Source organism: Tachypleus tridentatus, chromosome 6, assembly GCF_004210375.1.
Source record: "Tachypleus tridentatus isolate NWPU-2018 chromosome 6, ASM421037v1, whole genome shotgun sequence".
Lineage (NCBI taxonomy): Eukaryota > Metazoa > Arthropoda > Merostomata > Xiphosura > Limulidae > Tachypleus > Tachypleus tridentatus.
The window spans coordinates 166,449,293-166,473,736 of record NC_134830.1 but is presented as its reverse complement, the minus strand read 5'-3'; the positions used below and the strand labels follow the sequence as shown (position 1 = coordinate 166,473,736).

The 24,444-nt window shown below is 34.8% G+C and overlaps 1 protein-coding gene across 7 annotated transcripts in view; it reads right to left on the bottom strand.

Annotated features, from left to right (window-relative positions):
- Positions 1–5,053: 5,053 nt before the first annotated feature.
- Positions 5,054–24,444, bottom strand: part of LOC143254378 (paired box protein Pax-5-like) — a 51,996-nt gene continuing 32,605 nt past the window's right edge. For 4 of the 7 annotated variants that reach the window (XM_076509457.1, XM_076509458.1, XM_076509460.1 and 1 more), the window contains 6 exons: positions 22,383–22,609; positions 17,142–17,221; positions 16,241–16,475; positions 8,865–9,056; positions 8,282–8,404; positions 5,054–7,130 (listed from right to left, as the gene is read on the bottom strand). In XM_076509457.1, coding sequence (XP_076365572.1) covers positions 7,024–7,130; positions 8,282–8,404; positions 8,865–9,056; positions 16,241–16,475; positions 17,142–17,221; positions 22,383–22,609 — 964 coding nt within the window. In that variant the 3' untranslated portion in view covers positions 5,054–7,023. The remainder of the gene's footprint in view (positions 7,131–8,281; positions 8,405–8,864; positions 9,057–16,240; positions 16,476–17,141; positions 17,222–22,382; positions 22,610–24,444) is intronic. The other 3 variants (XM_076509461.1, XM_076509464.1, XM_076509463.1) reach the window with 1 other exon arrangement.

Genomic DNA, 24,444 nt, shown 5'->3' with positions numbered 1-24,444 from the left:
AGCATCCACGTCGCGCCAAACATGCTTGCCCTTTCAGCCGTGGAGGTGTTATAATGGGACAGTCAATCCCACTAGTGATTGGTAAAAGAGTAGCCCAAGAGTTGGCGGTGGGTGGTGATGACTAGCTGCCTTCCCTATAGTCTTACACTGCTAAATTAGGGACGACTAGCACAGTTAGCCTTCGAGTAGCTTTGTGCGAAATAAAAAAAAAAATTCTAGTTTACGAATAAATACAAATCATCACATACCATATAACTGTATAAATCAGGAACTTAACTAACAAAATTAACAACAACAGATTCCTGAAACATTTATTAAAAACTAGGTCACAACACACGTCGTCTCCCGTGTAATTACAGAGACAATGAACGTTTCCACTCTTATCTCAACATTAGTCAGCTGTCTGTGTTATCTTGTATCAACGCGACCTAATTTATACATAGTCATAAGAAATCGGACTCATAAAAATCTACTGCAAATTCATTCGTGTATTTTAAAAAACGTTTCACAGTTTGTTTCTGTGTTACGAACGAGAGTTGTTTGTTTTAGGTCCACCAGTAAACAAACGCTTACTTCTTTCGATATATCAAGCCTAATCATTTGTCTAACCACGTCTGTTAGTCACGGGTGCAGCTGTGGTTGATGACGTAGGAATCAAAATAGATTCAGTAAATAATCCCACCTAGAAAACAGTTATTGCGTGTTTAAACTGAGAATCACTAATTCCACGATGAATTTCTTTGTTAACAAAGTAGAATATCATTCAGATAAGTCACAAAGTATGAAAAAAAGTTAAGAACTTAACGACAGAAATTTTGAAGACAGAAAATTAATGATATAATTCAAAGTACATTTTATAAGTAAATGACGTGAACGCATAAGGAATTCGAAGCATTGTTTTCGTGTTTGTTTTTTTAAAAGGATATGCTGTATCCTTGAGCCACGTGCTATTTTCTTTATTTCCAAACACTTTATTTTAGCGTGTTTCGAGAGTAAAATCTTGATCAGAATTGTTTCGTTCTTATGTTCCACTCCAGTTAACCACCTGGCCAATGACCCGGCATGGCCAAGTTGTTCGAGGTTCTTGACTTGCAATCTGAGAGTCACGGACTCGAATCCCCGTCACACTAAACATGCTTTTCCTTTCAACCGTGGAGATGTTATAATGTGCGGTCAATCACACTATTCATTGTTGAAAGAGTATCCCAATGGTTGGCGGTGAGTGTTCTTGACTAGCTGCCTTTCCTCTAATCTTACACTAATAAATTAGGGAGGGCTAGCGCAGATAGTCTTCGTGTATCTTTGCGTAAAATTTCAAAGAAACAAAACAAAAACTCCAGTTAAATGACGTTATAATTGGTATCCTGGTAACATGTTTAAGAAAGTATATGTAATTACTTTTTACGTGAAAATAAAACACAGTTACTAACAACACTTCTTAAAATTCAAAATGACATTGAACAATGGTCTATATATTTATCCATGTCTGATAGATTTCTACTATTTATTTTTTATGACGTTGTTTTCTGCTGATATATCTGTCTGTTTACTGGCTATACCATTCTTTTCTCTACCATTATAAATTCGCAAAAGTTATGAACTCAGTTCAGGTTTTTGAAGTGGCTTTTGCCTTATATTAAATATTGCTATCACTAAATTATTATTCTCTCATGCACGGTAATTGTTTATAAACAGAACGATTTCAACATTTGCCGTAGGGTATTTATCCTTTTAGTTTAGGATTCAAACAATCGTTCCAAATGCTTCTCCATTAAGCCTGGCATGGCCTAGCGCGTAAGGCGTGCGACTCGTAATCCGAGGGTCGCGGGGGCGTTATAAAGTAACGGTCAATCCCACTATTCGTTGGTAAAAGAGTAGCCCAAGAGTTGGCGGTGGGTGGTGATGACTAGCTGCCTTCCCTCTAGTCTTACACTGTTAAATTAGGGACGGCTAGCACAAATAGCCCTCGAGTAGCTTTGTGCGAAATTCCAAAAAACAAACAAACAACCAAATGCTTAAGCAAGCTGATTACGTTATACATTATCTTTCCAGTTTTATGGTTCATTACTGTGCACAACAAACACGTTCTATTCTTGCTTCTACTTGAAACTTGCGATTTTGTAACTAAACTTGGCACCAGAACTATACTTTGTTAGTAGAGCGTGAAATTCTGGATCTAGCACGTGTCTTACACAGTATTTGCACTCGGTGTTTGAACGACTGCAGTTACCGAATTGTGTGGGGTCGAATGAACTACCTAATACCTAGAGTGTAATATTAGTGAATTTCCGTATCGAATACGAATATTAGCTGAAAACGATTTATTGGATATGTGCCAGCTATTTGTTTTCTAGAAAGGGGAAATGGAGGGAGGTATGATCAAGTGTGCCATCTTTGGGAAGTCTGATTACGTTGTAAAGAATGCTACTGTTGCATTTTAGTCTAAAACAAGCTATAAAGCACAATGCACAAACTGTTTGTTTGTTTTGGAATTTCGCACGATGCTACACGAGGGCTATCTGCGTTAGCCTTCCCTAATTTAGCAGTGTAAGATTAGAAGGAAGACAGATAATCATCACCACCCACCGCCAACTCTTTGGGTACTCTTTTACCAACTAATAGAGGGATTGACCGACACATAATAAGGTCCCCACGGCTGAAAGGGCAAGGATGTTTGGTGCTACCGATATTCGAATCCGCGACCCTCAGATTACGAGTCGAACGCCTTAACCACCTGGCCATGCCAGGTCCGTGACATTATGTAAGGCTTATATATGCACGCTACTTAACGGTAACTGTTATTCTACAAACAATGTGCAACGTAGTTACGCAGTTTTTTCCCCCATTTTGTGACATCGCAACCTGTTTTAAATACAAACATCGAAAATAATAAAATGAATAGCAAACGAAACTGAATTACAAAATTCGATACAAAGAAAATGATTTATTTTTTTATTTTCTTTTATAAAACAAAAGTGTTGGTTTTGTTTGGGCAACTCACACAAAATAACATATTTTTTATCAAAGTTTGTTTTGAAGCATCGAATCTAGACTAGAATTTTAACGTTTAGAGTCCGTAGATTTATAACGCTAAACTCAGGGTTCCATTCCCCTCGGCGGATTCAGCAAATAGCTCCATGTAACTTTGCCATAAGAAAACACACACTTCATCGGAGGGACTTTATCAAAGTTAAAATAACTTTCGAAATATGTAAATATTTATTGCCACTGTCGTGTGCTTCTACGACAGCCAATCATAACTTATTTTACGTCATGTTTCTCTTTCAAGTTCAGATGGTTGTGTGAGAGAATATTTCGTTTGTGGTTCAGAAACGGTAAATCACACACAAGTTATTAGAGTTGCACCAATATTGAGCCTTGTTAATCTTTAAGTTAAATTTCTTAAGTCTCATTCGTGATGCAAAAACGTCCGCACTTATCTCACGGAGAAACATAGTATTTGAAACAGCTGACTTACAGATGTGCGCCGAAATCTGGAGATTAAAACCTGGAGTTAAAATATTATATAAGTATAAAACTGTCGTATAAGGTGCAGTTTTGTTAAGATTATTTAGGTGGTATAGTGATTTTTATTGCCTTTATTTCAACCAAATTAACAAAGAAAATATTTTTTTTTGTATTCACAACTATTAACGAAACTTTGAGAATACTTGTATGTAGATTGCGTTTCATATAGACTTTTAATTATTACAGTCTAACCCTGTTCAGGAGCTGTTGCTATACAGTCTGAGATCTGAAAACCTATTTTTAAGCAGCTCTATTTTTTAAAAAAATCTGTAATAAATAAATTGTGATTATTGTAAAACAACATTAGCACTCTTGTAAGATTTTTGTCACGAATATTGAAGCTATTTATTTCAGAACGGCTGGTGTGGGCATTAATACATTTACAAATAAATCAGAGAACAACGTTTAGACCTTCCGAGGCTGTTCTGAGATACATTTTTATTTCAAGTGGGTTTCTCGTCGCCATGAATGCTGAAGCTATTGCTTTTAAATATTTAATCTGTTATCGGTGCTCAACACCATAACATTTAAGTCGTTTCTATGTTGTTGTTGTTTTTTGTGCTTTAGATACAGTTAGCGTTTCACGCATAATTTGAACTGATATAAGCCAGCTCAGCCAACGAGTTTTAGTATTTAACGAAAACCTTTCTGGGGAGTGACTTATGTCAGATAAGAAAGAAAGATGTGTACACTATTCCAACACACTTCTGGTTTGAAAGCTGTGTATAAAAAGTTAATAACAACGCGAGAAAAAAAAGAATCCGCACCATTCGTAGTATGCTTGTGTTAATAGTAATACATTGATTAAGAAATACAGGCCCGGCCTGGCCAGGTGGTTAAGGCACTCGACTCGTTATCAGAGGGTCGCGGGTTCGGACCCCCATCACACCAAACATGTTCACCCTTTAAGTCGTGGGGGCGTTATAAGTGACGGTCAATCCTACTATTCGTTGGTAAAAAAGTAGCTCAAGATTTGGCGGTGAGTGGCGATGACTAGCTGCTTTTCCTCTAATCTTACACTGCTAAATTAGGGACGGATAGCGCAGATAGTCCTTGTGTAGCTTTGTGCGAAATTTCAAAACACAAACAAGAAGTACAACGTATGAGAATTTGTTGAAGCCATGTGAAGTAGAAGTTTGTTGCTTGGAATTAAGCACAAAGCTACAGAATTGACTATCTGTGCTCTGCTCACCACGGGTATCGAAACTTGATCTCTAGCAGTGTGAGTCCGCAGGCAAAAAGAAGTCTATCTCTTATTTACGTTTTCTGTTAGCTGACTTTAGACAATGAAAACTCAAATAAGTTTTATGTTAATAAGGACAAAACTTGGGAAGAATAACGAGGAATGTTTAACAAGTCCCCGGTGGGACGGCGGTAACATCATGGGTTAGGTCCTCCTCGATTGACACAACAGATGAGTTCGATGTGGTTTGGTTTCTTTTAAATTTCGCGAAAAGCTACTCGAGGGCTATCTGTGCTAGTTCGATGTGGTTTTTCTGTTATAAAACACACACACACACACAGATTTGATCAACTGTTTATCTTGAAGATATCTAAAGACACCAAGCTCCAGTTATGAAACACAATTTACTTTCAACGTTTTCATGAGATTGTAAATGTAATGGTAAAATTACTTAAAACAATCACCAAAATGAAAAACCTGAAGAGATATATTTACAAAATAATTTTTTCTTTATAACAGACATAAAATATTTTATAACTAAATATATTAGTTAGATATCGAAGATAATGGTGTACACACAAAGATGTTGAAATAAAAAAATTATACCTGGCAAATAAAATTAAACACATTAAGAAACCTTCTTTAGAATACAATAATATTAAGTATGTTAAAATGATATTAATAAATTAAGCGCATTAGATAGCACACCATAGTTAAATATTACAATACTATTAAGTTACTTAAATTAGGAAGAAAATATATAATGAAATGTAATTCTTAGGATTATTTCTCAGGTACGCATTCTCGGTTTATCAGAGTAAAATCTCTTCACCTGTAAACATTTGACTGAGAAAAGTGTACTCTATTTGAACTAATGCTAGACTCTGAACAGATTCAATGCAGGAGTTGTCGAATAGGCACGCGTTCCAAAGCTGCTTGTAAATGCTTTTAAGAAACGACCGACTAAACCACTGTTCAAAGCGAAAAATACGGTAGTAACTTACTTTAATAAAAAGGTTTTATAGAGACAACATGGTTCGTTACACCATCATAAAGACTGTTGGTAGTGAGAATGTTTTTAAGTGTGTCAGCCGTAGTTTAAATAACCTTAAAATATATATCTATATGAAAAACCATATATCTGGTTATATAAATGTGAATCTCGACATTATAATTTGCAAGCATGAGGAAGGTTTTTTTGGGGGAAATTACACCCCGTCTTTAGAACAACAACTACAATAATAACTCTGAGGGAAAAATAGCATCGAAACTAGAAACTTCTATTTAGTAATAATTTTCTATTAATTTTCACAGAATAGCCTGAGCTGCTTCGTTTCAATGATACAATTGCAATAATCATATTTCGTTGTGGTTCTGTACCTAATATTTACGTTACAGAAATATTATAACGATAGTTGAAAGTCCTGAGAAATTGTGAATCGAATACGACGTAAAAACAGCACCCATTCATCGAAGCCCACCAAATGATACACCTTATAAACAAAATGAAATATAAATATGACTAAATGAATTGTGACTTTTTTATTCTAGTATAGAATATCATGCGAGAAAAGAAAGTAATAAATGTGTTGAAAAATAATTATGATTCATCATTTATAACACTGACATTTAAATATACGAAATATTCAAAAAAATGTCATATTTATGTCTTAAGTTATACAGAAATGATTTAATTTCTTCTAATATTAAGAGCAAAAGATTCATATATCACTTTATTTTTATCTTTTACATTGAGCTCTGACCACCACATGATAATGAATGTAATATCCTTGATAAGGTTTGAACAATTGGATAAATGAACTCTTTAACACAAAAAACACAAATGTCTTTTCTTTTTTCTAACATTGGTAGATTCCAACAAGAACGTTCCATATATTGAAGTAAGCACGATGCACATATTAATAAGACGGTTATTAGTGAATTCGTTTCCTCCCAAGTCATCTCCGTATTTGTTTCTCTCGTCCTCAACAATCAGGCCATTTTTTGAGTTTATTTTTTATAAAATACATTAAGTCCAAATAGATGAGTTAACATTCGTTGTACCATTTCGTCACCAACTCAAACTGAGCTCATTCGCCGTAAAGGCCATTCTCGATAACAGTTTCTTCTTGCTTTTAGTTGAAGATGACTTGGTTGATAGAGGTAGGTACCTTAACGACGGATTTTCCTATTCATCTTAGCTATTCTCACTATATAAAATTTGTTACCGTTTCTCGCTTATACCTGAGCAAACGATGCCCATCAGCCTATAATTTATAATTGTGTTGGGTGTCTGGATCCGTTTGGAAGAGTTAACATCTTTCCGGTTTGAAATAATTAGGGCTGACAGATGGGGTTTCGAGACCAGATGTGTTCACATTAACTGTTCGGGCTCCATGAACATAATAATAGGACGGATCTGAAAATAAAAATAGATGAATTATTATGACAAAGTAAACTTTTACAGATTTTCTACCGTGACTCAAAGTTCACACAAGATGTACAATACCTAAGTCAACTGCATTCGTATAGCAAACAATAGAAATAAATCGAAAAACTTGAACCAATATTTGACTTCAAGGATGCAACGATATGTAACGTCAGTATTTCTAAATAAAAGGAAAGTGTTATTGTACTAGATAAACGGGTCTCACTTATTATTCCTTAAAACATATAATTGACCTTACAGAATGACCCGCGACTCAAATTTCTGTAATATACAGCAGGTAAAGGATCAAATAGTGAAACTTTATGGAACCCAAACCAATTTGTATTCATTCCTTCGAGTGATGTCAATGTTTCAAAGCACAGTTATGTTTAAAGTTATTGGTTTTACTCGGAAAACTGATAGAGTACATTTAAAATACATTTATAAAATTGGTACTGCTCTGAATCCAAAACACATTAAAGGAATGAATGATGCAATACATTGCTATTAAACAAACACACAGAGAAATAAATTCAAGCAAAATATAACTGTTTCTGTGTTAAGTTTTTAAGAAATCTCATATAGATCGAGACAGGATTCAGCTAAAATCACAAAAAGCAGAGTCAATCATTTTGTTTAGTGACAAAACCCAGATAATGTTTTAGAGGCGCCGGGTGCTGCTGACTCTCCTCATTCTATATAGTAGTTCAGAATTAGGACGGACTTACAGCACTATTAATCAGGTTTCGATACCCGTGGTAGGCAGAGCAACAACCCATTGAGCAGATTTGTGCTTAATTACGAACAAACAAACAGAATTAGGAACGACCATTTCTGAACCCTTTGGGACCCTGACCTGGCTGTTCAGCGCATGTGCGGATAAGATGCAGTTGATATAAAAAATGCCAATAAAAAATAAGAGTAGTAAATGATGCATGTCTTTTTGAGACCTGCTTTGCGGATATACATTAGTACAAGTTTACTCTTGTTAAAGATCTAAAACATTTACAAGTTTCGTACGTCAAACGAATAATTTAAGAATCTAATAACAAAACTAAAACCAAAATTTATTTTAGAATATTTACTATATTACTGATAGAGGTTTTGTTTTTTGAGAATCGTGTGTAAGTAAAGCAACCTACTGACGACATCATTCGAACTGTATTGATAGTCCCCATAAGATGAAGTAGTGGAATAGTAAATATATGGGGGAGTTTGTGTATAGTCACCAGCGACATCTGTCGGTACGATACTTGTTTCTCCCTCTGTAAAAGAATTTAAAAAATATGAAATTAAATAAAGGAATAAATAATATAAAACTGAATATATTAATTTCTTTTTCTTAAGTACTCCAGCGCTAAATATAATTTTAACATTGTTTCAAAATACAAGGCTAAAGAAAAAAAAACAGTGAAGTGTGTAATGGCATTATCTAGACAATGGTAAATGGTTTGGAGAACTAGACATAATATTAGGAGATGAAGGTAATATCTATCTTCAAAAATACAGGTGCTATGACCGTTATTGAACAGAAAAAAAAACAATAATAAAGATATTCAATTAACTACATCAAAACAGAAATGATAAGAGACTGAAAATGGAACAAACACTAACAAAGTATTGTTTAAGATGATGGCTAAACACTGAGAATATATTGAGCTTTCTGTTCAGAATACCTTAGTTTACCCACCACTATAATAACGTAACAACAATGGCGTCACTTGCCTTGGTATTGTCCAAAAGAGCCATAGGAATCGTAAGGGCTGTTTGGATTAAATGTTGTATTTTGAACAGGTTGAAGCACTGTGAGCGACGAGGAACTAGGGGTGTCAGCTTTTGCTGGAGAGGGGCTGTTTTCTATGTCATTTCCGCCTAATGGGAAAACATGCGAAGGTAGGACGTCATAACACGCCATAGCTACGTCACATGCAAACAAAAATAATATTCGTATAAGGAAGGAGATACCAGGGAAAGATACAGCATGCTTGATGACAAAAAAAACAACAACAAAAACAAACAAACACAAACCAAAATAACACAAACAAATCTACTTTATATTCAAGCACTACAAACTAATTAGTAAATTTTGAAATTCTATTCTAAGGAGTCGATTTATTACAAGTCAGTTGTTAAAAAATAAAACATTGTAAAAGAAACTTTAACGTTGTAAAACATTCCACTCTGAGGCTGGGCTGATCAAATGACAAAGAAATAAAACATGCAAGAGGTTTTGGAATCAATAGATAACTATTCTTCTTCTGTGTATATACCGGTATGGTCTGATGGGTTAAGGCGTTCCATTCGTAATATGAAGACCGCGGGTTTGAATCTCCATCGCATCAAACATGCTCGCCCTTTCAGCCGTGTGGGCGTTATAATGTTACAGTCAATCCCACTATTCATTAGTAAAAGAGTAGCCCAAGAATTAGCGCTGGGTGGTGATGACTAGCTTCCCTCTAGTCTTAAAGTGCTAAATTAGGGACGACTCGCACAGATAGCCCTCGGGTAGCTTTGCGCGAAATTCAAAAGCAATGTATATAGACTAAATTTACGGATGAAGTTGAAGAAAAACATTCATACAAATGGCTATAAGAACCGTGATTTCATGTTTTAAAGTTAAATTAAAATGACGTAAGCCTATCTTGTGTTTCCTGAGTCTATGGTGTATTACTAGTTCTCGTTCATGCGAAAAAGTTTCTATATGTTATTCACTGGACCATGAAATCATCGTATCTTATGTTTCTGTACAGTGTTGTCTTTTCCCTATATTTCACGTGATGGTGTCAATTTAACAATTGGTTTCTAAAATTAACGAATTTCGTTTTTGTCTCTATAGGATCAATAATAGAAAAACGGTTGACAGTTTGTAAAAAATAAAACAAAAAGGAAATAATCGGAATGGGTAATAAAAGGACTTTCTTTTTTTTAAAAAAAGTACTATTTCTGATAAGTTTATAAGTTGAATTTCTTACCACAACATTAATTAAGTCTAACTAAGTGTAAATTTAGAAGCTTGGGCGAATGTTGCTTATGTTTTCTATTGCAAAGTGTTGCACGCATAGTTCGCTAAGCAAAACGATAGCTTTCGAATAAAGTCGGCCCGGCATGGCCTGGTGGTTAAAGCACTCTACTCGTAACCCGAGGTTTACGTGTTCGAATCTCAGTCACACCAAACATGCTCGCCATTTCAGCTGTGGGGGGATTATAACGTGATGGTCAATTCCACTAATCGTTGGTTAAAGAGTAGCTCAAGAGTTGGCGGTGGGTAGTGATGATTAGCTGTCTTCCCTCTAGTCTTACACCACTAAATTAGGGACGGCTAGCGCAGATAGCTCTCCAGTAGCTTTGCGCGAAATTCGAAACAAACCAAACCAAATAAAGTCCTATTTAACAATTTCAAATACTAAATAATATTGTAACTGCACGTGAAAATGTTCTGAATCATTAACTAATCGGAAAATGAAGATTTTTTGGCTGCTGATAGCAAGAATACAAAAACTATCTAGGCCGTTGAACTAATACAACGCAACGTGAAATCCAATGAAGAAAGGGTACAGCCAATTTAACAACAGTCTTTCAGATAATGATCTGATAACGCGATGCGTAACCACGAAATGTACGGTATAATACGGCACAGATTCAAAGTACATATCGAAGCCATACAAATTACATGTATTCTTTTTAATGCGTGCAAGAAAGAGTATGATATTTCCAAAAATGATTTTAGCATTTATTCAAACTCCCAAAAGTTGGCGAGCAACGCTTTTCCGTTCCAGTTGGGATCTCAACTGGAGCACTCTGAATGTAAGGATAACATGTATCCTGTAGTCTTAACTCACGAGCTCTGAAAACATACAAAACCACCTCCAACACCAGTGCGTACCAGAGAACTTCAAGGAAAACTACCAAGGCAATCGTAACACAATCATTTAAAAAAATAAACAGGACTATAAAAAGAATTCGAATCAGCAGCTTTATATGCAATCATGACAATATAAATGTAATATTAATATCTTGCCACGTGAAGGAAAACAAGTCATATTCACTCTTATAGTTAAGCAGTAAGCCAAGAGCTATTAAGTTTGGTAAGAAAATATTCAGTGTTATTATGCAGTTAGCTGGACTATTCTTTCGTCCATAGTTTGAAAACTGATCAATATGAAACTATAGTATTTTTTATATGGATTAATGAGTCGATGGGACAGATGGAATCAATGCCAAAGAAATTATCTCCAAAGGTTATGGTAGGGAAAACCACAAATTCAACATTTTAACAATGTTTGATGTGACCATCATTTGTGGCCAGTATTGGTTTCATTACTGAGAGAACGTCACAAGAGAGATAAATGACGCTGTCCGAATTCCAACAAGTGCACTTCACTTGCCAAAAATAACACCTAAAAGTAGAGTGAAGCCTGGTGGTTTGACGTTGTTTGTATATAATGTCTAACAGCAGAGTGAAGCCTCGTGGTATGACATTGTTTGTATATAATGTCTAACGGCAGAACAAAGCCTGGTGGTTTGACGTTGTTTGTATATAATGTCTAACAGCAGAACAAAGCCTGGTGATTTGACATTGTTTGTATATAATGTCTAACAGCAGAACAAAGCCTGGTGGTTTGACGTTGTTTGTTTTTAATGTCTAACAGCAGAACGAAGCCTGGTGGTTTGACGTTGTTTGTATATAATGTCTAACGGCAGAACAAAGCCTGATGGTTTGACGTTGTTTGTATATAATGTCTAACAGCAGAACAAAGCCTGGTGGTTTGACGTTGTTTGTATATAATGTCTAACAGCAGAACAAAGCCTGGTGGTTTGACATTGTTTGTATATAATGTCTAACAGCAGAACAAAGCCTGGTGGTTTGACGTTGTTTGTATATAATGTCTAACAGCAGAACAAAGCCTGGTGGTTTGACATTGTTTGTATATAGTGTCTAACAGCAGAACAAAGCCTGGTGGTTTGACGTTGTTTGTTTTTAATGTCTAACAGCAGAGCGAAGCCTGGTGGTTGTATGTATATAATGTCTAACAGCAGAACAAAGCCTGGTGGTTTGACGTTGTTTGTATATAATGTCTAACAGCAGAGCGAAACCTGGTAGTATGAAGTTGTATACAGCTGTCGACATCCAAAGTCTCTTGATGAGACTTCTTTGTAACAACATATAATCGCCTTTACATCATCTAAGATGTTATAGCTCTCTGATGACGCGTTTTCGAGTTATGGTGTGGAATTTCTGAATTTGTTAGCGCACCCCTTTTTGAAAAGTCTTAGCAACAGTTTCTTATATGCCATCTCTATATCAGATATTTCATATTTCTCAATTTCAAAATGGAGTAGAAAAAAACTTAGAGAACAGAGCTCTGGAAGCAACTTGAGTAAAAATCTGTCCTTCTGCTGTTGTAGTTGTAGGATTTAACACAATGCTCCTTTTAACCGCAAGTGTTGAAATGTTGAAATCCAATAGGTTCATAGTACAGATAGGATATTTTTTAAAAGATATTTACCTGAAAAGTAATACTAATACATTTATATCAACGCTTGATATCATTCAACTCTAAACAGATTAAAAGAACAACTGTACAGATATAAATCATTTCAACAATACTGTTTTAACTAAGGACATGTAGCATTACTTCACAATTTTTAAAACGATTTAGGATTCATGAGGGACGTGAGGAATTAAGAGAGGCACTAAACAGGTCCAACCAAGTTGGCCTAAATAAAGTTAAACCTTTTAAACAAACTTTTTCGTCATCAGACGTCGACGAAAAACCTACCATGAGAATTACAATGATCTACAAATGCTAATACTTATAGTGTGACTCAGACGTTTTCTCATACATCTCTCTTTTTTAAACAAAAAATTAATTCCAAAAAAGTATTGTATATTCAACAATTCCAAGAACCTGAGATCTGAGTTCTGAAAACAAGGTTTTCTGGAAGATGAATTTATCATTGTCTTACCACAATCTTTTTTAGTTGAATGTTTTTATCTGTTTGAGCTGTTTACAGAATATTATTGAATATGGTTAAGTTTTTCGCTTATTACTGTGTAGATAATTATCTTATATAAAAAACGTGTATTTGCAAAATTATCATATATATTCAAAACGTATTTCTGATTCTAACATATCACAGATGAATGTAAATGTTTAGTTTTTTTTATGATGGTTTAGTTGTTTGGAATTATGCACAAAACTTCACAATGGGTTATCTGTGCTCTGTCTACTACGGGCATCGAAACCCGGTTTCTCGCAGTGTGAGTTGGAAGACATACCGCTGTGTCACTAGGGACCATAACACGGTTTATCATACATACACTGTATATTTGTTTTATGTCATAATCGTTCATTTCTAAAGAACAACATTAGCTGGGTATGATCAAAACTTAACCCGCCTGGGCTGTGAATCCCATAATTTATGGTTTACGTCCCACTGCCACAAAAACTCGCTTCGTGCTTTTGTGTCGTAGGCGCACTTTAAGAATGAGGCTCAAATCCTCTGATTTTGTCGGCTATCTGCCTTTCCTCTGGTCTATTTGGTAGAGCTCTTGTGAAGTTTTACGCGAAAATTCTGAGAGACGGAAACATAAAACAACGAACACATTCAAAGTTCGGCCAGGAGGATAAGGCACTCGACTCCTAATCTGAGGGTCACGGGTTCGAGTCCCCGTCACACCAAACATACCATAGGGGCGTTATAATGTGATTGTCATTCCCACTATTCGTTAGTAAAAGAGTAGCCCAAGAGTTGGCGGTTGGTAGTGATGACTAGCTGCCTTCTCTCTAGTCTTACACTGCTAAATTAGAGACGGCTAGCGCAGATAGCTCTCGAATAGCTTTGCGCTAAATTCAAACCAATCAAACCATATTCAAAGTTCAAATGTTTTCTCCCTCTGAAAACTAATGAAATGTTTTGTCTTAAGATACTAAATATTTAAGTTTATATTTGCATTTTACAAATAGTTTTTTCCATACGTAAAAGTAATTTAAATATCTACATAAGGTGCCTGAAGGAGGGTGAAATACATTAATGAGCTACCCTGGGTGCCTGAAGAAGGATAAAACACATTAATGAGCTACATAGGATGCTTTAAGAAGAATGACATCTTCTTTGTACTTGAATCTATTTCAAGAAACTTTATACGTTTGCAGATTACTAAAAACCTGTGAGGATTTCTAGAACTAGAGTTATTGTTTGTTTGTTTTGTTTTTGGAATTTCGCACAAAGCTACCCGAGGGCTATCTGTGCTAGCCGTCCCTAATTTAGCAGTGTGAGACTAGAGGGAAGGCAGCTAGTCATCACCACCCACCCCCAACTCTTGGGCTACTCTTGTATCAACGAATAGTGGGATTGACCGTCACATTATAACGCCCCCACGACTGGGAGGACGAGCATGTTTAGCGCGACGCGGGCGCGAACCCGCGACCCTCCGATTACGAGTCGCACGCCTTACGCGCTTGGCCATGCCAGGCCCTAGGGTTATTATATAATTTATAAAAGCTTTACTTAGAAAGGAAAATTGTTTCACAACTTAAATATTCTTACTTTAATAGACGAATGTTCTACACCCCGTTAGAGAAGTCAACACCTCAAAGATTTTTTAAGTCAAAAAATGTTTCTATTTTAAGGTAATGATTTTCATTCCAACGGGTCGTGTCAAACAAAGTGTATTAATTACCCGGCGTTACCTGTTGCTAAAAAAACTACTTTACTACTCTATTCTCTCTCTCTAATGCCTGGTCTTACTTTATTCCCCGTCACCAGTAACAGCAGAGAAAGTGATTATTCAATAGCAACGAATACAAAGTATGTTCTTGCGAAGCCATTAGTATAAAAACGTACCATTAACATAACCTGCAATTTCTAACAGTTTCTTTCAAATCCTGTTCTATCACTCATTTGTTCCAGGATTTTTAAATTTTTTTCTGTATATCTTCCTCTATTTCGAAGAAAAATTCGCTTCGCTTCCAGTGAAACGTAACAAGAGTTTTATGGTATATTTGTCTGTATTAGATTTTTGTACGTATTGTTATTATGTCAATAATATTAGAATAAAATGAATTTAGACAGTTTTAGTTTTCCCGTATTAAAAAGAACAACACGCCATGACTGTTTGTTTTTCGAATTTCGCAAAAAGCTACAGGAGAGCTATCTGCGCCAGCCGTCCCTAATTTAGAAGTGCTAAACTAGAGAGAAGGCAGCTAGTCATCACCACTCACCGCCAACTCTTGGGCTTCGCTTTTATCAACGAATAGTGGCATTGACCGTCATATTATAACGCCCCCACGGCTGAAAGGGCGAGCATGTTTGGTGCAACGGGGATTCGAACTCGCGACCCTCAGAGTACAAGTCGAACACCTTAACACATCTGGCCATGCTGGGCCTCGCAATGACTGTATTCAGTTTGAATAAAATGAATTTAGGCAGTTTTAGTTTGCGGTATTATAAAGAACAACACGCAACGACTGTATTCACTTTGACGACAGAACTGCATGGGGAACGAAACGTCTTCATATTATTTATAATTTTCTATGTAGAAGCAAAATCACTGATGCCATGCTATTGGTATCTATTTTATTGAATTGCTTGAACGTGGAGTTTTTAACGCGTTCGCAAGTAATTAGATTTAATGAATGATGACCTAGGTGCCTAAATCTGCAGAAAAACATCATCTTGGAAGTCACAGTATCAAATGTATATTCCAGTATATCGTGTGAATGTGTTTTGTTTTTTAACCATTACGCATTGAAACTTAAAAGAGTAGAATAAAATCTAATTGAAATAAAAATTTTAAGTTTAGCGACTGGTGTTGGAGGGCTCTACTTATATAGTGAAGTTTTGCTTGCCATACAACTTCAGGATAAAAAAAAAACAACCAACACGTCATCAGATTAAGCACGCGGAGTAAGAATGAAGAATCGTCATGACATGCAGACCCTGAATCAGGTTTCTGGATTTCACTCATTCTGATTCATCTAATATATCAGCTGGCTTAAATAATCAGGACCTTATAAAAAACATAATTCATGATAATTTTGTGTAATTACTAATTGACGTTCTTTCAGAAGTGAGTATAATCAAAATGAAACAATTACCCAGAGGGGGCGAGTAAGCTACCGTTGACTGAACCTGGGAATGTGAAGAATTCATAGTACCATCATAAAAATGCTTTAAATCATCGTTCCCTGGTGATGAAACTAGGGGCGGAAAGGCTTGCTCAGGGGAAGATGGAAATTGTTGCAGGGAATAGGGAGATCCGTTGGAGATGTCCGAAGGCAAGTCGGTGACGATACCTTTTACATCATCCGGTCTACACCACTTCGGCCATATCTGGAGTAGAATTATATTAAAAGTAAATTATTAGACGCAAAATATTTGGAAACCTAACCGTTCAAACCGTTTGTAGATGTAATTAAAGTTTAGAAACTTGAAACTTTAAGTGCCTTTGAACGAATTGATTGATTTCTAGTTAATAAATGGGACAAAAACAATATATTTTGTTTGATTAAAGCAAAATATACAATCCAAATAATATATATTCCATTTTCTCTTTTAACCAGTCTAATATAAAAACCTGGAAAGTCATGCATAAGCTGAAGATTGTGTTGTTTAAACTATGATAAATGTCAGGCAAACTACAAAGAACAAAACTGTAACACAAATACAAAGGTATTGTTTAGGCTTAGCACTGACTATTTTGTGTGTGGGTATTTAACTCGAGACATAAACCTTAAATATCACAATATATTGCACTTATAGATCGCTGCTTACAGACAAGGCTAAAGGATTTGTACAGAATATTTTTTTTTCTGTAAAGTGATTTTGAACATAAAGCACTTACGCTCACAGAAAAGACCCAGTTCTAGAACTTATATTACGCGTGTCAAATACTAATCATATTTTCCAAACATCTAATATCAAATAACTGGTAAAATATTATTGTGTGGATAAAATAATCGCTATGATTTAAGTGTATTTCGAATTATGTTCTCTTACATTGTTGTAGAGTTGATCTCCGTTGTATTGGCTTCGTTGTTTTTTATAATCCTCTTCTTGTATTATGTGGTCATTATCAACTGTGAAAAGAACAAAAGTGAATAACTATCGTGAATTCAACACTATTCAGAAATATATACACGTAATATTCGCCTTACTAACATTTCTAAAACGTGAGTTAAACTGTGTTACAGCGAGCAAGGCTTAACGACAATAAGCTTTCATTATACTAAAGTATTTTTAACAAAGCACTAAGAAACAAAATGATATATAAAAATTAGGGCACCCTGTTAAGGTGCGATAGAACCTGAGTTGCGATGCAGTCAAGTTATAAAGACTAGACCACCTTATTTATATGAGATGCAAGTGTAAGGTATGAATCAGTCAGAGAGAATTACTCTGAAGAGAATTAAACGTCTTCACACGTTAAATATATTTTATTGTTAGTGATTACTGTTTGTTTGTTTGTTTACAATTAACCACAATCCTACACAATGGGATATCTGTCCTCTGCTCACCACAGGTATCGAAACCCAGTTTCTAGCGGTGTGAGTCCGCAGACATTCCGCTGAGCCACTGGGTGGCAGTGAGTACCCTAAATATAGATACCTGAGCGTTTGTATAATTTTTGCAGGTGGAGCAAGAGCGTAAGTCATTTGTTTTTAAAGTTTGAATCCAATACTCTGGCTGACTGTGGGTTACTTATGTAAATATAATTTTGTCGCTTATATTTAAATAGTATTATTTTCTAATAAGTTTTATTAAAATAAATTTTGTCTTGAAACTGCATGAGAGGGGCAAATGTGCCCCTTACCCCATCCTGCAGATAATCATGTATAGATACACCCTTCGTCTAGAAAGCGACAGAACAGGCTTTGCGTATGACATACAGTTCAAGAATATGAAAACAACTGTATCATTAGACAAAAAATGCGTTAGTAACTACGTCCATTAACATGTTTTGTTTTGTTTTACGGTTGTACAATGGTATACATCAAATCAATCAGTGATTAAAAAATATAATCAAACATACTCAAGACTACTTAATAAAACGTTGCGTAATTCGATGAGATCAAAAGAATTTTCGTTGCTGTCGAACAGTGTTAGCACTCACTCAACAAGTTTATTAAAAGCAGAATTTCAATTAGTAGCATGCCACGCACGTGGCAAATGAAAAAAAAACCCAGCAGAAAGACACATGAAAAAAAGCTCTAAATCGTTTAGCGGAATAATAATCATTATCGTGGGACTTTTCACTTGATTTGAAGCTGTATATATATATATATCTGTGTATCTGACTTTCTTCAGCTTCGTGTAGTAATTGTAAACAACTGGTGTTGTCTACAAGCTAGTAATTTTTATAAAATAAAAGTCATATTGAAATACAACTAAGGCACTCTTCAAACAAATATAAATATAGTGTTTCCAACAAAAAAATTAAAATTTCAACACAGATCCCACGATTATAACAGAAATCAATCACTGAGATCACATTATAATTAAACATCACGGGAACCGAAAACTGAAGAAAACGCATTAAAAACAATTTAATGAATTATTTTGAGGTCCATACAAATAGAATATACCAAAGGAAGAAAAATAGAAAACCTTAGAGTTCATAATTTGGGAGATACTGTTTGCTACGCTAAATATCAGTGGAATGTAGCATTTACCATGTTAATGTAGCCTAGCATGGCCAGGTGGTTAAGGCACTCGACTCGTAATCTGAGGGTTGCGGGTTCGAATCCCCGTCACACCAAACATGCTCACCCTTTCAGCTGTGGGGGCGTTATAAAGTTACGTTCAATCCCACTATTCGTTGATAAAAGAGTAGCGCAAGATTTGGCGGTGGGTGGTGATGACTGGCTGCCTTCCCTTTAGTCTTACACTGCTAAATTAGGGACGGCTAGCGCGAATTGCCGACGTTTAGCTTTTCACGAAATATAATACAAACCAAACCATGTTAATGTGAACGGAATTTACAGTTTACCAATTTCATGTGAATGGAATACAGCGGTTATCACGTTAGACGTCGCTGGAGTGAGAGAGAAAAAGAAACATTTTTGAGTTTTGCATTGTTGTTATAATAAGAATCAGAAACATCTACTTAATGTTCGTTTCCTTTGATAAGTTCTCGATCTTTAATGCGCTGGCTTATATTTGTTTCTTTCAAATAGACCAATTACACCAAAGGTTAACTTCGACAAAAAGGCAAGGTCAACAACAGTTATTACGCGAAACGTTTAACTTCCTTTTCAAAGGACGGGAAAGAGGATATTTAATAGAGTTTTTGAAAGACATTTTAATACCAATTTACGTTTGAGGCTGTAATTGTTAATCATTCTGCTGTTTGGAGGGTGTGTATCATGACTTCCACAGTGAGAACGTGTTCTTGGGAATCCTTATGAAAAAAACTCAACATCTATTTTTATGGTTTCAAATGTATCCTTTTATTTTTCTTTTTCACTTTCTACTTCAAACTAGGCCACTTTTAACTGTTTGGAAGCTCTAAACCACAAGTTGTAATCGTATTATAATTTATTGTACTGTTTTATTTTTCATAAAACGTTAACGGATTTTACTTTTGGCCACGAATTCCATAATTGTAATTCTTTTTTAATATTTTGTTTAGGAATGTATATAACTTCCTAAATAAAAACGTGGAAACAACTTTACACTCTGAATGGTTATTTTAAAAACCAACTGTAGTTTCAGACTGGTTATCTTAAAACTATCTTCTGTCTCATACTGATATCCCTAAAAGTGATTGTAACGGCAGACTGGTTATTTTAAAAGCAACATTAGATCAAGTCAGATAATGTTAAAAACTATCAGACTAGTTATCGTTAAAACAAACATTAGACTGAAACTGATAATCTTTAAAACTATATCTATTATCAAACTTGTCATTTTAAAACAAACATTATTCTTAAACTGATAATTCCTAAAAACCAACATTAAACCAGTTAGTTTAATTTCAAGATCAGGCTCAGACTGATAATCTTTAAAACTATATCTATTATCAAACTTGTCATTTTAAAACCAACATTAGATCAAGTCAGATAATGTTAAAAACTATCAGACTAGTTATCGTTAAAACAAACATTAGACTGAAACTGGTAATCTTTAAAACTATATCTATTATCAAACTTGTCATTTTAAAACCAACATTAGATCAAGTCAGATAATGTTAAAAACTATCAGACTAGTTATCGTTAAAACAAACATTAGACTGAAACTGGTAATCTTTAAAACTATATCTATTATCAAACTTGTCATTTTAAAACCAACATTAGATCAAGTCAGATAATGTTAAAAACTATCAGACTAGTTATCGTTAAAACAAACATTAGACTGAAACTGGTAATCTTTAAAACTATATCTATTATCAAACTTGTCATTTTAAAACAAACATTAGACTGAAACTGATAATCTTTAAAACTATATCTATTATCAAACTTGTCATTTTAAAACAAACATTAGACTGAAACTGATAATCTTTAAAACTACATCTATTATCAAACTTGTCATTTTAAAACAAACATTAGACTGAAACTGATAATCTTTAAAACTATATCTATTATCAAACTTGTCATTTTAAAACAAACATTAGACTGAAACTGATAATCTTTAAAACTATATCTATTATCAAACTTGTCATTTTAAAACAAACATTAGACTGAAACTGATAATCTTTAAAACTATATCTATTATCAAACTTGTCATTTTAAAACAAACATTAGACTGAAACTGATAATCTTTAAAACTATATCTATTATCAAACTTGTCATTTTAAAACAAACATTAGACTGAAACTGATAATCTTTAAAACTATATCTATTATCAAACTTGTCATTTTAAAACAAACATTAGACTGAAACTGATAATCTTTAAAACTATATCTATTATCAAACTTGTCATTTTAAAACAAACATTAGACTGAAACTGGTAATCTTTAAAACTATATCTATTATCAAACTTGTCATTTTAAAACAAACATTAGACTGAAACTGATAATCTTTAAAACTATATCTATTATCAAACTTGTCATTTTAAAACAAACATTAGACTGAAACTGATAATCTTTAAAACTATATCTATTATCAAACTTGTCATTTTAAAACAAACATTAGACTGAAACTGATAATCTTTAAAACTATATCTATTATCAAACTTGTCATTTTAAAACAAACATTAGACTGAAACTGATAATCTTTAAAACTATATCTATTATCAAACTTGTCATTTTAAAACAAACATTAGACTGAAACTGATAATCTTTAAAACTATATCTATTATCAAACTTGTCATTTTAAAACCAACATTATTCTTAAACTGATAATTCCTAAAAACCAACATTAAACCAGTTAGCTTAATTCCAAGATCAGGCTCAGACTGATAATTTTTAAAACCAGCATTATTCTCAGACTGGTTATTCTTAAAACAACTTTAGATTAATTATCTTAAAATTAACATCAAACTCAGACTGATAAATCTTTAGTTTAGTGCCACACTGGTAATATTAAAACCTTGCCTTGTCTTTTAATGACTTGTATATGTGTGTGTGTGGAATTGCCTGAACAGATGTTGTAATGAACAAATGAATATAATAAAAACACGCATACGTTATTTTAAAGACAATGGTCATCGTTATCACCTATTGCTTTTAAATGTCACGAGCTTAGAAAATATCTTAAATAAAAAAAATAGAAGAAAGTAGTGAAAGAAATATTCTTCAAGGGTGGAGATCGTAAGTACCATGGTTGAATGTTAACTTTGCCAATAGTTGTTTGTAAGTACCATGGTTGAATGTTAACTTTGCCAATAGTTGGTTGTAAATACCATGGTTGAATGTTAACTTTGCCAATAGTTGTTTATAAGCACCATGGTTGAATGTTAACTTTGCCAATGGTTGTTTGTAAGTACCACGGTTGAATTGTAGCTTTCCCGGTAGTTATTTGTAAGTACCGTGGTTGAATGCTAGCTTTTTCCAATGATTGCTTGTAAGTAGCGCGGTTGAATGTTAACTTTGCGTTTACTCGTATTTTTGCTTGTGAAATGTCCCACTGTTGAGTATAGAACACAACTACGAAAGCGCATCTCACACATTTATCATATGATGTGACGTAACAAAACGTTTCCTAGCTCAGGTGAACTTTTCCAATCAACAAACAAAAACGTGAGAAAACATTATATAAACAGATGTTCTAAACAAGTTCAGTAATCTAATTATAGACACACCTTCACGAATTTCATCGCGTTTTCTCTTGTTGCCATTCGAAGCCGCACTCGCTATTCCCAGAATACCGCTGATTGAATAGGTCTGTCGCTGTTGTTGAGAAGGCGTAGCGGCTTGAATGATCACCGACGTGGTGTTGGCCGTATTCTGACTTTCAGGGTTTACACTGTTTTCTTGTTCAGGCAGAGTATAATGTCTAACTTTCTCAGAAGCCTTATTACGTACGATCCTGAGGAGAAGAAAAAACAACAACAATTGTTAAGACACATGAGAGAGTAACAAACATTACTATAAACATGTGATACCGAAACTAGCTGTGATTGGCTAATGTCATGAGAGAGTGACAAACTTTATTGTGAACAATTGACACCAAAAATAACTATCATTGGCTATTATCATGAAAGAATAGCAAACGTTACTGTGAACATTGTGATACCGAAACTGTGATTGGCTACTATCATGAGAGAGTAACAAACGTTACTGTGAACAACTGATACCGAAACTAGCTGTGATTGGCCACTATCATAAAAGAGTAACAAACACTTTCGTGAACAGTGCGATATAGCTACTGAAACTGTGGCTTCTCTATGATTATCTTCAAACTACTGCTACAATTGCTATTGAAACCTCCAAGCAATTCACAGTTCAGTATTATATCCTATTTTCCTCTTAATTCTGTCTTTTTGTAAGTACGCGCTACAAAATAGCTCCTGCCTATAATCTGACTTAATGGAAACCAAATAAATGATTTTAGTTTCGTGTTTGTTGTTTTTTTTTTTTTACATGTGGTTTGAATTTTGCGCAAAGCTACACGAGGGCTATCTGCGCCGCCGTCCCTAATTTTGCAGTGTAAGACTAGAGGGAAAGCAGCTAGTCATCACCGCCCATCGCCAACTATTGGGCTACTCTTTTTTACCAACAAACAGTGGGGTTGACCGTTACACTATAGCGCTCCCACGACTGAAAGGGCGAGCATGTTTGGTGCGAAGGGGATTCGAACCTGCGACCCTTAAATTACGAGTCGAACGCCCTAACCTCCTGACCTATTATACATGATCGTTCTTCTAAGAATGTACATGTTTTTTTAATGTTATACAAAACCCAGTTCTTCTGTGTAATTGCTGGGTTTTCGTAGACACTGATTTAACAGACAGAAAGACAAGGCTAGAACATCAACACGTTTCTCTTGAGGTTCCCGAGACAGTGTAATTACACGTGAAAACAAACACTCACAGGCTGAATGTTCGAACGAAAGTATTGTTTGTTTCGTTTTGAATTTCGCGCAAAGCTACTCGAGGGCTATCTGCGCTAGCCGTCCCTAATTTAGCAGTGTAAGACTAAAGGTAAGGTAGCTAGTCATCACCACCCACCGCCAACTCTTGGGCTACTCTTTTACGAAAATATTCTACAAATTTATTTTAATAAACTAACTTCAGTCGGGTCGTTTGTACGTCAATGGCTTCGTACGTTAAAAAATAACTCTTAATGCTATGATTTCCAAATATGTATCGTCAACAGTACAGAATTTGTAGTTATTGGTACCAAACTATATGTACTCTGTTAGCTTTATCTTACAATATTTATTGTTGACCAGGTACGTACGTGTGTGTGTGTGTGTATCCATACACTTGGCGTCTAGGATTTTAGTTATATTCTTTATAAATATGAATTTTAAACACAACGTTGAATCATATAATACAAACTTTAGGTAATTCTATGGTAAACTAACCATCTGTATGTTTCAAAATGGAATCCAAAACCTCTCCCAAACAACCAAGCTTAATAGATAGCTTCATCTGACAGTGAGACACATTTTAAGATCTCAGAATACTTCTTTACCATAGCCCTCGCAGTACTGTTTCCCTGATTTGTCTGCTTTGTTTTAGGGACTTACGAGTTTAACAGAGATCAGACTTTTGTATTTCATGTTACTTGCATCTTCTAATACAAAACGACTTGAAAAAAAACCAACAACATCAAATTAATACGGGCTGGTTGTTCAACGTCTTTGTAGGGCCAGTTAAGTTTTTATTGTTATAGAGAAAGAGTTAAAATACGGAAAAA